Below are 15,797 nucleotides of genomic sequence, written 5' to 3'. Positions count from 1 at the left end.
TTACTATTCTCAGAAACAAAAGTATAATGATGAGTAATTATCTTTAGTGACATGGTGGTGCATAAGAGATGATAATAAAATGCAATTATGAGTATTTTCCCATCCACTTAACTCCTTCTCTCCTGTTCAGTGACTTTAATTCAATTCAATTCAATTTTATTTGTATAGCGCCAATTCATAACATAAGTTATCTCAGGACACTTTTCAAATAGCGCAGGTCTAGACCGAACTCTTTATAACATTATTTACAGAGACCCAACAGTACCACCATGAGCAAGCCCTTGGCGACAAGGGCAGGGAAAAACTGCCTGTTAAAAGGCAGAAACCTAGGACAGATCCTTCGGCTCTAGACCAGTTGGGGGGAGAGAGAGAGAGAGAGAGAGAGAGAGAGAGAGAGAGAGAGACAGACAGACAGACAGACAGACAGACAGACAGACAGACAGGCAGGCAGGCAGGCAGGCAGGCAGACAGACAGACAGACAGACAGACAGACAGACAGACAGACAGGTGCACAGCAACAACAGTATTGGCAATGGCAATCTAGCAGGACCATGGCAGGAGGCTCCACCAGGATCGATAAGAACCTGCGAGACGAGAAAGCACAAGAACTCCGGGGAAGAAGTGAAGTTAGTAACATGCATTAATGGGACATGAATGAGTGCAGAAAGAGAGAGGAAGAGAGGAGCTCAGTGCACCATGGGAAATCCCCCGATAGTCTAGGCCTATAGCAGCATAACTAAGGGATGGTTCAGGACTCACCTGATCCAGCCCTAACTATAAGCTTTATCAAAGAGGAACGTCTTAAGCCTACTCTTAAATGTGGAGAGGGTGTCTGCCTCCCGAACCACAACTGGAAGCTGATTCCACAGGAGAGGAGCTTGGTAACTGAAGGCTCTGGCTCCTGTTCTACTTTTAGAGACTATAGGAACCACAAGTAGCCCAGCATTCAGAGAACATAGTGTTCTAGAGGGGTAATAGGGTACTATGAGCTCTTTAAGATATGAAGGGGCCTGACCATGAAGAGCTTTATAGGTGAGGAGGAGGATTTTAAATTCTATTCTACATTTTACAGGGAGCCAGTGCAGAGAAGCTAGTACAGGAGAGATGTGATCTCTTTTTCTAGTTCCTGTCAGTACTCGTGCTGCAGCGTTCTGAATTAATTGGAGCGTTTTAATGGATTTCTTGGGGCAACCTGATAACAAAGAGTTGCAGTAATCCAGCCTCGAAGTAACAAATGCATGGATTAGTTTTTCTGCATCTGTCTGTGATAGGATGTTTCTTTATTCTACTGATGTGTTTGGTTTTGTAAATGGTGGTAGGCTGGGCCCTAAAGGCCTTCTGAGGAAAAATGGTGTGCAGAAGAAAAATAAATATTTGATTTCTCATGGTCAGCAGTTCCTCAATTTGCAAGAGCCTCTTTAGCGTCATAGCTGTCATTCTGTGTACAACATGTAGCAGCACAGAAGCCAAATGTCAGAGCATGTCTGACCGTGTTTATATGTGACATTAAGATGTGTCTCCACATGCATTTCGAGTGATCGGATCTCATTTCCCCGCTCCATATGCAAATATACAGTGAATGTTAATAACTTCCGTTTGCAAAGACCGAATGCACTATTTGCAATGCAATCTTTGTATTCATTGTTTTTGTATTACACTCCTTGTCTGTAAATTATTATAAATGTATCATAGGATAGCTCTCATTTGTTACTTATTTAACAATATCTAGATAAAAAAGGGCGGCTGTGGTTCAGAGGCTTTCCTTAATCGGAAAGTTGTGGGTTCGATCCCCGGCTCCTGGTGCCACATGTCGAAGTTTCCTTGAGCAAGATACTGAACCCCCTATTGCTCCCGATGCCATGCATCGGTGTGTGAATGTGTATGAATGTTAGTTTCTCTTCGATGGACTTTGCCATCACTGTGTGAATGTGTGTGAAAGGGAGAATGTGGCACGTAGTGTAAAAGCGATTTGAGTGGTTGGAAGACTTGAAAGGCGCTATACAAGTACAGGTCCACTTACCATAAAATCCTATGCATCAGTCTGATTCTAGTTAGTATGATCTATACTGCTGATTAAATTCTAAAAATCTATACCAGCCCTGTAAAGATGAGGAAACTCTATCTAAGAATTTTTAAAAAATAGGTGAACTGACTTCAGGCTGGTTTAACTACCTCTGCAACAACTTGAGCAAAACCAGTTAAACCAGCAAATAAATACTGTCTCTGCGTTAACTGTTAATGGGACTTGAGCTTGGCTATCCCCTTGGAGCTGCCTCTCCTAGAGCAGTTAATACATGTGCTGCGATTTCCAGAAAGACGTATGGCCAAGTCTTTATTGTGAGTGTTTCTGCCTTGGCAATGTCTCTACAGGTCCTCCCACTATCTCCAGCACCCAGACCCAGCAGGCACTCTACGGAGAAAAGGGTCAGATCAAATGCTTCATCCGCAGCACCCCTCCTCCCGACCGCATCGTGAGTCACATAATCCCTCCTACCATTTACTAGATAACTTTCCACAGATTTTGTCTGAAACACCACCACACTAAAACAGAGAACCAAGACTTTTAAAGAAACTGGTGCAATGCAATGTTAGATGTTAATATATCAATTTTGTAATTTGTAATTTCTTACTTTTTTTTTAAGTTAAAAAAAAGGATATTTTTTAACTTATTTTAACAGCAGGGAATTTGACAAACGACCAGTGAGAAGCATCAATAATTAGTGTAGTTTGCTTCTGATATTTCCCAGTAAAATACATTTTTATTCATTCACATTAAGGGATAATTAGGAAACATTAAGTCATAATTCTTGACGCCCACAGTAGTGAGCGGCATGCATTATCCTAATGTTTAGAGTAGGAACAGTTGGGGGAAACCAGGCCAACAGCTACAACAACATGTTTAAAAAAAGAAACTGATAACAGTGAATGTCAGTCACCCTGCTTGTGATGCATCACAGTGCACTTCAGGGAAAGTGTGGGTGTTTCACGTGTCTGTACATATGTGTTAGTAAGCATCTACCATTTTGTTATGGGTGTGCTCCCACTAACATGCTTATGTTGTCTCTTAGGCCTGGTCCTGGAAGGAGACAGTTTTAGAGTCAGGGACATCTGGACGCTACACTGTGGAGACAGTCAGTACAGAGGAGGGGGTGATCTCCACACTGACCATGAGTAACATCGTCCCTGCTGATTTCCAGACTATATACAACTGCACAGCATGGAACAGCTTCGGGTCTGACACTGAGATCATACGACTCAAAGAACAAGGTGAGGACAACTGCATACCAGACAGAAATCTTGGTGTGGTAATACTAGTACAGTCAGTATTATCAGTGTGATAGTGGACCATACATTAAATAAATTTAAAACGTATGCAGTGTCCGTGACTTTACCCATAGGTTTCTAAAGAGCTGTTGTGAACCTCAGTGTGGTCCTGACTCCACCGGCTCCCAGCTAATCCAAAAGTAGGCAAATAGGGGGAGTGTGGGTGGATCTGAGGCAGGCTGAGTGAAGCCTGGTTACTGAAAACAGCCATCTGTGACAGCACCCATCTGTCACTCAACGGAGCCACACCCTTAATCATACATATCTTTAAGCCTCAATATAATTAAAACGCGTGAGTTATTTGAAAATTTGCAGCTATACAGTTGTCATGAACAGGAAAATTAGCTATAGAGACCAGGGCTGTACATGTTTATTTCTTCTGTAAAGTAGGCCTTTTAACATGGGGCCTTATGGAGATTGACTCACTGCTGGAGCCAGCCTCAAGTGGCCATTTAAACTGCAATTCTTCTGTATTGGCTTCGTTTGCAGCTTGGTGAGGACAAATAATTTGTGTGCAAAAAATGAGGGTGCAGATTACTAACTAAGAAAAGATATTTCAATCACAAACCTTACCTACCTTGCTGAATTAATTGTACTAACATTTGTCTGTTTGTGTGGTGAAGGTTAGTAGTAAACAGAAACTGGAGGAGACAGACTAAAGCCTGTCAAGTTCCTAGAGTAAATAATGTATTTTTCTGAATGCAACCTTTATAACTCTCAGTCTGAGGTGAACTTCTCAGAGTTATGTCTGATCTGTGAAAACATTGATTATGTCATGATCACAAATCCAACTTGTAATCATAATTGCATCATCTAGAAATAGTGTATGAGGTCTTATTTTTATGACTTCATGTCTTCTTTCCCTTCTTTTATTATTGTCTAGTCTTATAGAATCAACATGAATGCTATTGAGCATAAACAAAAATGTGTTTTAACAAGGATCTGGACTTCATTGAGATTTGACTCCTGACCAGTCCCATTTGAGGACACATAATCACCTGCTGGAAAGCCTCCCGAGATCCTATAATGACATCAACATTACAATATCAGAGAAATCCGTGTGTTGATGTAAAGTGTAAACAGTGGCCTCAGTAATAAAACTAATTATGTGCTAATGCATCAGCGTGAGTGTGTCTAAAGGCAAGGGAAAGAGGATGTAGTCCTTTTGAATTGTTTGTGTTTTTGTTCAGATACTCTGCGACTAGCTGTCATTGTCGGGGTGGCAGTGGTAGCCTTCTTCGCTCTCTCGATCCTCCTGGGGACATTAGGCGCTTTCTGCTGCACCAGATTCCAGAGAAGTAAGATCCCACTTAATTAAAGTTTTGGGTCAGACGAAAACAGGAAGGCAGTTTAGTTATTTTGTTTTTCATTCTGTGCTAGTGGTTTTTATAAATGGTGGTGGTGGATCCTGCTCACAAGAAGTCTTGAATGTTTTTTGAGTTTTGTTGCATTAAGTCACAAAGAAACTTCTTTGTCTCTATGCTGCTTTTATTCACCCTAGGTCAACATTGAGACATTTAAGGTTCCAAGAATCTTTAAAGGAACTGGTTCAAGAACTAATTTGGCGGAAAAGGGGCCAAAGAGCTGGTTTCTGTTAACTGCTCTGTTGTTTTGTCACTTTCCACAGAGGACGTCCATCTGGTCATGTCTTCTCTTCCTGTGTCCCTTTCGCGCCAGAGAGATGTAAAAACAGAAAGTAAGGCCTTTAATAAAAAGTATTTGAAAGATTCCATGCTCGCAGTATGATCAGCAGTGTCTGCAAATGCTTCCAGTGGATCAATGCTGTAAAGTGTTTTTGCTAACTTCATTGTTGTATAATTTTAAAAAACAACACAAAATGAAAACTAATATGATCCTACAGTAATGTATTCTCTGTACCACCTTCGTACCATAGTCTGCCATCCATAACTACTAGTGCTGTCAGTTAAATGCATTATTAACAGCGTTAACGCAAACCCATTTTAACAGCGTCAATTTTTTTTATCGCGAGATTAACATTTGTTTAACTTTGTAGTTTTTTTCACATGCTGTTGAACAACTAGTTCAATTCAATTCAATTCAATTTTATTTGTATAGCGCCAATTCATAACAGAAGTTATCTCAGGACACTTTTCAAATAGAGCAGGTCTAGACCGAACTTTTTATAACATTATTTACAGAGACCCAACAGTACCACCATGAGCAAGACCTTGGTGACAAGGGCAAGGAAAAACTGCCTGTTAAAAGGCAGAAACCTAGGACAGATCCTCCGGCTCTAGGTGGGTGGTCGTCTGTCTCGACCAGTTGGGGTGAGAGAGAGAGAGAGAGAGAGAGAGAGAGAGAGAGAGAGGCAGAGAGAGAGAGAGCGAGAGACAGACAGACAGGTGCACAGCAACAACAGTATTGGCAATGGCAATCTAGCAGGACCATGGCAGGAGGCTCCACCAGGATCGACAAGAACCTGCGAGACGAGAAAGCACAAGAACTCCAGGGAAGAAGTGAAGTTAGTAACATGCATTAATGGGACATGAATGAGTGCAGAAAGAGAGAGGAAGGGAGGAGCTCAGTGCACCATGGGAAATCCCCCGATAGTCTAGGCCTATAGCAGCATAACTAAGGGATGGTTCAGGACTCACCTGATCCAGCCCTAACTATAAGCTTTATCAAAGAGGAATGTCTTAAGCCTACTCTTGAATGTGGTGAGGGTGTCTGCCTCCCGAACCACAAATGGAAGCTAGTTCCACAAGAGAGGAGCTTGGTAACTGAAGGCTCTGGCTCCTGTTCTACTTTTAGAGACTATAGGAACCACAAGTAGCCCAGCATTCAGAGAACTTAGTATTCTAGAGGGGTAATAGGGTACTATGAGCTCTTTAAGATATGAAGGGGCCTGACCATGAAGAGCTTTATAGGTGAGGAGGAGGATTTTAAATTCTATTCTACATTTTACAGGGAGCCAATGCAGAGAAGCTAGTACAGGAGAGATGTGATCTCTTTTTCTAGTTCCTGTCAGTACTCGTGCTGCAGCGTTCTGAATTAATTGGAGCATTTTAATGGACTTATTGGGGCAACCTGATAATAAAGAGTTGCAGTAATCCAGCCTTGCTGAGTAATAGGCTCCTCTGGCATTATGGAGGGCCTTTCTATAATTTTTAAGATTATCTTGCCAATTTGAGCGATATTCTGATAATTTGCAAGAGCGCCATTTCCTTTCAGATTTCCTAGCTATTTGTTTTAACTGGCGGGTTTGGTGGGTATACCAGGGTGCTAGTCTCCTATGTTTTAATAATTTCCTTTTTATAGGAGCGATAGAGTCTAATGTTGATCGTAGTGAGCCTGTAGCACTATCGACAAGATTATCAATTTCAGAGGGACTAAAGTCGTTATAGGACTCTGTTAAATTAAGACATGACATTGAATTAAACACTGAAGGAATCTCCTCCTTAAATTTAGCTACAGCACTGTCAGATAGACATCTGCTGTAGGAAGTTTTGCCTAATGGCTTATAATCTAATAGTATGAATTCAAAAGTTATTAAATAATGGTCAGATAGGAAAGGATTATGTGGGAAGACTATTAAATGTTCAATATCAATGCCATATGATAAAACAAGGTCAAGAGTGTGATTAAAACAATGAGTTGGTTTATTTACACTCTGACAGAAGCCAATTGAGTCTATTAATGATATAAATGCATTACTAAGGCTGTCATTGTCAACATCCACATGAATATTAAAATCACCTACAATAATTACTTTATCTGATTTAAGGACTAAACTTGATAGAAACTCTGAGAATTCAGATATAAAATCAGAGTACGGTCCAGGAGCACGGTACACTATAACAAATAGAACTGGCTGCAATGTTTTCCAGTTTGGGTGAGAAAGACTAAGCACAAGGCTTTCAAATGAATTATAATTTAGTTTAGGTTTAGGGTCCATTAAAACGCTCGAATCATCATTATTAGATTTTTATGTTGAACTCCTCTTGTTTTTATTTCTTTAAATAATTTAGGTGGTCGGGGGACAGACACAGTCTCTATGGGGTTTTGGGTGGGTGAGTGTTCTAAAGAAAGCGCAGAGAAGTGTGTAAGACCGCAGCTCTGCTTCCTGGTCCTAGTAACGTTAGAAAAACTACAACACCACACCGGATCTAGCTAGACTGGAAACAAAACAACAGGCACGCCGCACACACTTGTTTAAGACTAGTAGACGTTACGTTTTGAGTGGATGGCACGCGAGACGCCGAAATGGATGCCAATAATATTCTGAATGGTAAGTTTACTTTTAAAAAGTTGCCAAATGGTTCCATTGACAAGACCAAAGTGATCTGTGAGTTTTGTCGTTGTGAACTGAGCTATCATCACAGCACGTCCAGTCTAAAATACCACTTGATGGCCAGGCACACAGCTGTTGCGAATTCTCCGCGCTCTCGTCAAAGCCAGGCGACAATGGATGATTTTTCAATAAAAACAACATTTGCACAAAGCAAGCCGATCCACTTTTCCATGTTGATAAGAGCATTTAAATGAGAGAAAATAATGGGACAAAAAGAAATCAAGGGACATTTAGAATAGATTAATTGCGATTAATTGCAAGTTAACTATGACATTAATGCGATTCATCGCGATTAAATATTTTAATCGTTTGACAGCATTAATAACTACATATATATCCATGACGAAAAAATTAAATTTCATAGCCAAAACAGAGGAAATCCTTTTCTGGGTCCTAACCTTTTTCCCATGCATACTAAAGCAGAAGCTGCTCTGACAAAAATCTAAATTCAACATGACATTATACAACAATCATTTTACATATACTGTTTAAATCAGATACAGGCTCTGCACAAGTTTTCTTGACAGAGAAGAGGTGGTAGAAATCAGACAGTAATGAAACTTGTCAGATACACCAACACATTTTGGACAACAGCGTGCACATCAGAAATGAATAAAAACATAGAAACTAAAAAAATAACTAAATAACTAATAATAACTAAAAATAAAAAAATATGTGCTAGTTGTTGTAATGTCAAAGTTATGTGGGGAATGCTTTTTTTGAAAAGCCACGCCATGTAAGTAAGGCCAATTGACTTGACATTTGACATACAGCTCACTGTGCTCTACAAAATGATTATGGAATTTGTGCTGCTGTAATTTGCATAATGTGAAATGAACTGGACTTTGACTCTACCAACACCAAATTGGGTATAGAGCATTGTGAGACTGAGATATACATCATAAATGCGCAAGACTGTTCAAGAAACATGGCCGCCATCAATCAAACTTTGCAAAGAGTGGACCAGACCTAAGATGGCGGCACAGACGGTTGCCTCAGTTTTCGGCTGTGATACCCAGGGCTCTTTCACTAGAGAAGAGCTCATGAACATCAGGGGAATAACCCCAGATGATCTCTTTCCCACTTTTCTTCTTTCTTCCGTGAAATTATTGGACATTGTGGTCAAAGGTGCACTCACCTTTGCTCACGCAGTGAGAGGGAAACGTGCCAGTGCGCTTGTCCGTTTACGCCAGCATGGACATCGCACACCGCTACCTGGAATATTCCTCTCCAACGTGCGTTCACTGTGCAACAAAATGGACGAACTTCAGCTACTTCTGGGGAAAAACAGTGACTTTTCTTCATCCTCTGTTTTATGCTTCGCGGAGACGTGGCTGGGTGGATCGATACCGGACTCTGCGCTGCAGCTGGCAGGCTTCCAACTCTTCAGAGCGGAACCTCAGTCACGAACTTCCTAAATACAAACAGTTTATTAAATGCCTGACCAGAGAGAAGAACATACTGGATCACTGTTACACTACAGTCAGCAGAGCTTATCACGCTGTCCCCCACACCGACTGGGCAGCTCAGCAGGAGCCGGGGCCACTCCACAACTTCACACCTATGTGAATCCCTCCTCCTCCACCACAGTGCCGACTCTCTGCCAACAAGAAAGGGACGTCAACAGGCTCTTTAAGAGGCAGAACCCCCGCAAAGCAGCCGGACCAGATTCTGTCTCTCCATCCACCCTGAAGCACTGTGCTGACCAGCTGTCTCCGGGGTTCACGGACATCTTCAACACCTCATTGGAGACATGTCATGTGCCAGCCTGCTTCAAGCCATCCACCATCATCCCTGTCCCCAACAAAGAAAGGACCACAGGACTAAATGACTACAGACCTGTTGCCCTCACCTCTGTGGTCATGAAGTCTTTTGAGCGCCTTGTGCTTTCCCACCTGAAAGCTATAACGGACCCACTCCTGGACCCCCTGCAGTTCGCGTACAGAGTCAACAGGGTGTAGACAATGCAGTAAACATGGCACTGCACTTCACCCTCCAGCATCTGGACTCCCCAGGAACCTACGCCAGGAACCAAGAAATCCCAGCAGAGGATGTACTTCCTGCGGCAGCTGGGGAAGTTCAACCTGCCAAAGACGATGATGCTGCACTTCTACACTGCCATCATCAAGTCCAACCTCACCTCATCCATCCCCATCTGGTACGCTGCTGCCACTGCCAAGGGCAGACTACAGAGTATAATTTGTTCCGCTGAGAAGGTGATCGGCTGCAATCTGCCATCCCTCCAGGACCTGTACGTCTCTAGGACCCTGAGGCGTGCAGGCAAGATTGTGGCTGACCCCTCCCACCCTGGCCACAAATTTTTTTAACCTCACCCCTCTGGCAGGCGGCTGCGGTCCACCAGGACCAAAACCTCTCCCCACAAAAACACTTTCTTTGTGTCTAATATGGGGCTTAAAAAATCCCAAAAGCCCCAATTTTTTTTATTTGGCATAGCCACATTATCTAGATTGATAAGGAAGTCCAGACAGCAACATGAAATGCGATTTTTGCCTTAAAGAGCTGATTCGAGTTTTGTACAACTGTTTGAATACAGCTCAGCCTTCCAAGCATGTGTAGAGAAACTACAGTGGCTGCAAAAGGCCCTATCTAGAGCCAGTGTTTTGGTTTTTCTGTTCTGGCCTACTGTAGAAACATGAAGCCATCTCATTCTAAGGTAATGAAAACACAATTTTTATTTTCAGGTGATTATACACTAATGAAAACATACCTATAAATATTATTTTCAATTTCTGCCAATAGATCCTGCTATAGGTTATACCCTGGACTACCTATCAAAACAAGCTTGTTACAGGAAGAAATAAGTCACTTTAGTAACAAGCTAGCCTGTATCATTTACCTGACCAGTGTAACTACCAATGACCAGTACTTAGGATAGAACATTTTAAAAATGTAACAGTTATGAATGAAAGCATGAAAAAAATATTAAAAGCAGGTTATTTTTAAATTCAAACTTAACCATACTGAGCTATACACTGTAGTACTTTACACTTATAACTGAAACAGTGTAATGGATAGCATTCCTTCAAATGTTATCAAACATAAAAAATAAAAATAAGAGCTCACCCCACAGGATGCCATTTCCTTCTTTGAAAGATAGCTCTCAGCTTTTTTTTCTGCTTATTTCAGGCACAGTATTCCCTTTAGTAACTTTGTACCACTTAGCAATGCTGTACCCAGGGCCTGCAGATTGATTAGTTTAATAGCCATATCACTGGGAGAACATTTGCAATAACTCTGTGAATAACTCTTCTATTAAAGCTGCAGTTGGTAACTTTTATTAAAAAAAAATTTTTTTGTCATATTTGCTGAAACTTTCACTATATCCTGACAGTAGTACAGGAGACAGATAATCTGTGAAAAAAACAGGTTCCTGTGGCTCATTCTAGTGCTCCATGGCATTTGTTTCTTTCACAGATTATTTTACTCATGTACTATTGTCAGGATATAGTGAAACTATTTTTTTTTATAAAAATTAACTACTGCAGCTTTAAAAAAAAGAAAACTTCTCAGAATCAGAATCAGAAATACTTCAATAATTCCAGGGGGAAACTTATTTTTGTTACAAACTCCAGATAAAACTTTGTCTCTACAGTCTGTAGAATTTCAGAATGCCAAAAGACAAGAAGTAACCAGGATCATTTCATATAAGCCTCTTGTTGCCTGTGTGAGCTAAAGTAAACTAATCATTGTGACCGGACAGGAATTTTATATTCATACTCTCAGATCAGCTACACCCAGCTGCATTATTAGATTATAGACATTGATCAGTATCACACTTTGAGGTTCTGGGACAAGTGAGTGTTATCAATGTGAGATTTATCCAAGTGCTCAGTAGGTAAGTTAAGGTCACACTGCAGTAGGCAGGAAACAGTGTTCGGTATGCACCACAGTCTTTATTACCACCGTCGCAGTGAGATCTGAGGAAAGCTGTGGCTTTTGAAGCTGCCTTGAGTGCATTAGGCGGGAATACGGTGTCATACAGGACCAGTGCATCTATCAGCTTACACCAATTATCTGCACTGCTCCATCTCTCCCTCTCCTCCAGATCTCAAAGGAGTGGGTTCAGCAAAAAAGGACATTCGGGTGGAGATCGTCCACAAGGATCACAATGCAGCACGGCAGAGTGAGGAGCATACCAACATCAAACAGATGATGGTGAGCGAAAGCAGTATTATACAGTGGCCAAGAGACACACTGCAACTTAAGAAACACATGCATATAGACAAAACAAAAGCAAATTAGAACATCAACATGTGCAGCATTTAGAAAACAAGCTCCCAATACACTTGTTGTGCCATGGATGGTGACTGAAGTTAAGTATGGTCTGTGTATCATCCGTTTTTTATGTTGTGGATTTCTGATTGTGCAGTTGTTCTAGTCTGCACATGCACTGAAAGCGACCACTGCAAGGCTGTGCAGAGACAACCTGTAGCCTGCATGATAATAATATAGGCATTATTAGAGCACAAACATCTCAAGGTAAAGGCTCAGTTTACACATTCAAAAGTTACACATCACTCATTTTTTAAGGGGAATGAATTTCTTTTTGGATAGTGACAGTAGGGAGAGACTGTAAAGGTAGTAGAGAAAGAGGAGATGACATGCAGCAAAGGGTTTGGAACCCGTGTACCTGAGGTAAGGACTCAGCCTTCATTCTTGTTTGCATGTTGACTCCGAAGAGGATCAGTACTGGGGTTTTGGTGAGTGGAGTGTTGCATCCCCAGCTGTATGATGGTCTACTCTTTAACTGATGTTTCCCAATGTATTTATTGATGAGCAAACAGTGTAGCTCCCTTAACCCTTGAACACATCTGGAACACACCGTAAACGCTACAGATAGAAACAAAAGTGAAATATTAATCTTCTTTTATATTCTGAAGACAACCAATACTTACTTACGAGCTTAATTAAATAGCTAATTGAAAATCATGTCCCTTTAACTTCTGATAGAAAATCAATCACAAGATTCAAATCATGAAATATCACCTTTTAACACCACTTTAAACTTAGTGACAATCTCTGCTGGAGTGCTAATAAATACATTAAATACATTTTACATAAAATAAGTTTTTAAACTGTAGTAGCAAGCAAACTCCATCATGATAACGGCTCCCTTAGACCGACAGAGTTGCCTCAAAAGAGCTAATGTAGCAGTCTTGCACAATAGCGCCAAAATATGATTTAACATTAAACACTATATATAACAAAGTCATAACAAACCTTGTGCCCTTATCAACTGGGTGCTAGGTAAACAAAAAAAGTGATAATTTCGACATTAGGCAAGCGCGCTTCGTCATGCTGCCAAACTTGACGAGCGACTGTACACCTTTTTCTGGCAAGACCCCTTTCAAAATAAAAGCTCCGACCTCAATATCGAAATAATAGGCCCGATAATAGCTTAGCTTAACAAAAAACTCTTACAGGATTAATACAAATAAGAAATAGTAACTTCTTAAATCAAAATTAAAGGTAATTTACTGTGAGGCACTCTGGGTGAATCCGGCCTATTTAATGCAGGAAACCTTACAGACCTAGTGGAACGTGTGCTCCATGTATCAAGGCTCAGGCCAAGATTTGCTTCCAGCCTGTAAGAAAGTCGTCCAGTTCAGATATACTACTGCCCTTTCTGTCCAGCTTTCTGTTGCTTGTGTTTTGTCTATTTGCATGTGTTCTCTTGAGCTTGAGCTCTTTTGTCCACCATAGTATTACACTCTGATGTCACCAGCTTGTCAAATACTGATATACCCAATTTCCCTCTGGGGATTAATAAAGTCTATCTATCTATATGCATTCTTTTTTCTCATTCTTTATTCCGTTCACTGTACGACTACTGATGACTCTGATTAACCATGATGCAGATTGACCGTGGTGAGTTCCAGCAGGAACCCGTACTGAAGCCACTAGAGGTGCTCAAGGAGGAAGAAAAGGAGTTCCAGCACATTAAGGTGGGAAACAAGCAGGAAATGTGACTGCTCAGTTGCCTGCCCAACGTTGTTGACTTGTGTATTTTGTCCTTACAAAGGATACAAAATGGTGTGTTTCTTTTGTTTTAAATCTCCTCTGACCTGCCAGGCTTCTGGCCTGGTGCCAGAATGTTGATGTAGCATGTTTGTTCTGGAGTCTGAATGGGGTATTTTATTTTGAAAATTGACCGGATTCTTTATACCATTTCTGTGTCTGACTTCCTGCCAATACAATATAATACTTCTGTCTTGTCCATTACAATTAATCATCTGGCAGTGTAGTTGCAGATCGCAACTCCCTCGATTCACCCTCCACTTCCAAGCGCAAAGGAAAAATGGCTGCCAAAGGCCCCAAAAACGCAAACACCCATTTCTAGAGCTTTGATTTGTCCCTTCTGGGCTACTGAGGAAACATGGCGAACTCCATTTAAGTGATTATTAGCTAATGAAAGCATACCTTTGAATATTTTATTATGTTTCTCCCACTAGATCCTTGACCTTTTAAAAGTAAATATAGTTCACAAAAGCTTTAGAACACGGCATTCTTTTTCACCAGTGCCTATCAAGAGTAGGCCATCTACACATCTGCACATACACACAGAGGATGGTAAATGGTAAATGGACCTGTACTTGTATAGCGCCTTTCTAGTCTTCCGATCACTCAAAGAGCTTTTACACTACATGCCATATTCACCCTTTCATACATATTCACACACCGATGCACAGCATCAGGAGCAATTCGGGGTTCAGTATCTTGCTCAAGGACACTTCGGCATGTGACGGGAGAAGCCGGGCATCGAACCAACAACCTTCTGATTAATTCCGATAAATGGTTGTTTCTCACTTCTAATTTTTCTTTTGAACCCTGTGGGGTTAGTAGAAAATTTTGTAAAAAGAGATAACCATGAAAGTTATTTATGTCTGTATTTCTCCCTTCTCTGGTTTGATAAGTCGGTCTCTTATTACTCTCATTTAGTCAGCCATGTTCTACCACCTTAGAGTAATTTAAAGCTCTACACAGTCACACCTGAACCTTAGGTAGAAGACTGAAAGTAATAAAGTTGTCTGTCATAGCCCTTCATAGCTTTGGTGTTAAACATCACAGTGCTCACTGCATCTTAACTTTTCACTCTGAGGACCAACTGTCTCCCAAAATGTTTTCATGTGGAGGTATAAAAAATACCCCAAATGTCCAACTGAAATTAAAATACATGTAATTTTGTCTTTGCTGTTGCATGAAGATCTGTTCTGTAAATAGTCATTTAAAAAAGTTTCAGAAAGAGAGAAATGTATTAGATCATTTTTTGTTTCATAACAGCTCACTCCCAAGTCATTAAATACTGCAGCGTGGTCAGTGGTCCTCCGCTTGAAAATATGATGCTGTAGTCTTTCTGAAGTGAGGTGTTGATCTACGTATAACCCAGGAGACCACTGTTCATGTCCTATCTAATACCAAAAATAATGTACTTATTAATGTACTTAAGTTATGTCAGGTGTGTAACATAACTTACGATCTTTTCCTAAACCTAACCAAGTCATTTTTGTGCCTAAACCTAACCAAACTACAAAGTACTAAGTGTGACATTAGCCATTTGTTTGTCAAGTAACGTTTTGAGGCTTCGATTTCAGCATTATGTTCATCACAATAACGGTTTGTTGGGGTTACGGATGTGACATACTGCAAGTTGAGCTGCTGTTGCAGGAAAAAATTTCAATGCAGTTACAGAATCTCGATTCATATTTGATCACCACTGCCTTGTTTGACAGTTTGGTGCGTTGAGCTGGATGGACTCACTGAGGATGACAATAACAAAGGTAGCCACATCCTAAAGCATACCCTCTAAATGGGACCATACTTAATACAAAACTACAAAATAAGCAACATGGTGTATGGAAGAAGACTTGAAACTAGAGAGACCATAAACTCATTAGGGGCGGCTGTGGCTCAGAGGCATAGCAGGTCGTTCCTTAATCGGAAGGTTGTGGGTTCGATCCCCGGCTCCTGGTGCCACATGTCGAAGTATCCTTGAGCAAGATACTGAACCCCGAATTGCTCCCGATGCATCGGTGTGTGAGTGTGTATGAATGTTAGTTTCTGTTCGATGGACTTTGCCATCACTGAGTGAATGTGTGTGAAAGGGTGAATGTGGCACGTAGTGTAAAAGCGCTTTGAGTGG

At 41.0% G+C, this 15,797-nt stretch overlaps 1 protein-coding gene across 6 annotated transcripts in view; it reads left to right on the top strand.

Moving 5' to 3' along the window:
- The window catches only part of LOC127355472 (kin of IRRE-like protein 3), a 413,394-nt gene that overhangs the window by 231,395 nt on the left and 166,202 nt on the right, over positions 1-15,797 (top strand). For 4 of the 6 annotated variants that reach the window (XR_007881765.1, XR_007881766.1, XM_051386401.1 and 1 more), the window contains exons 10-15: positions 2,371-2,471; positions 3,069-3,267; positions 4,515-4,622; positions 4,952-5,020; positions 11,703-11,812; positions 13,516-13,602. Coding sequence is in view for 4 of the 6 variants with exons in the window: in XM_051386401.1 (XP_051242361.1) it covers positions 2,371-2,471; positions 3,069-3,267; positions 4,515-4,622; positions 4,952-5,020; positions 11,703-11,812; positions 13,516-13,602 (674 nt within the window). In the remaining 2 variants the exon portion in view is untranslated. The remainder of the gene's footprint in view (positions 1-2,370; positions 2,472-3,068; positions 3,268-4,514; positions 4,623-4,951; positions 5,021-11,702; positions 11,813-13,515; positions 13,603-15,797) is intronic. The other 2 variants (XM_051386402.1, XM_051386403.1) reach the window with 2 other exon arrangements.

The sequence above is a fragment of the Dicentrarchus labrax genome, unplaced genomic scaffold (assembly GCF_905237075.1).
Source record: "Dicentrarchus labrax unplaced genomic scaffold, dlabrax2021, whole genome shotgun sequence".
Classification (NCBI taxonomy): Eukaryota; Metazoa; Chordata; class Actinopteri; family Moronidae; genus Dicentrarchus; species Dicentrarchus labrax.
The sequence above is the reverse complement of the archived record's forward strand: the minus strand, read 5'-3'. Positions and strand labels throughout refer to the sequence as shown.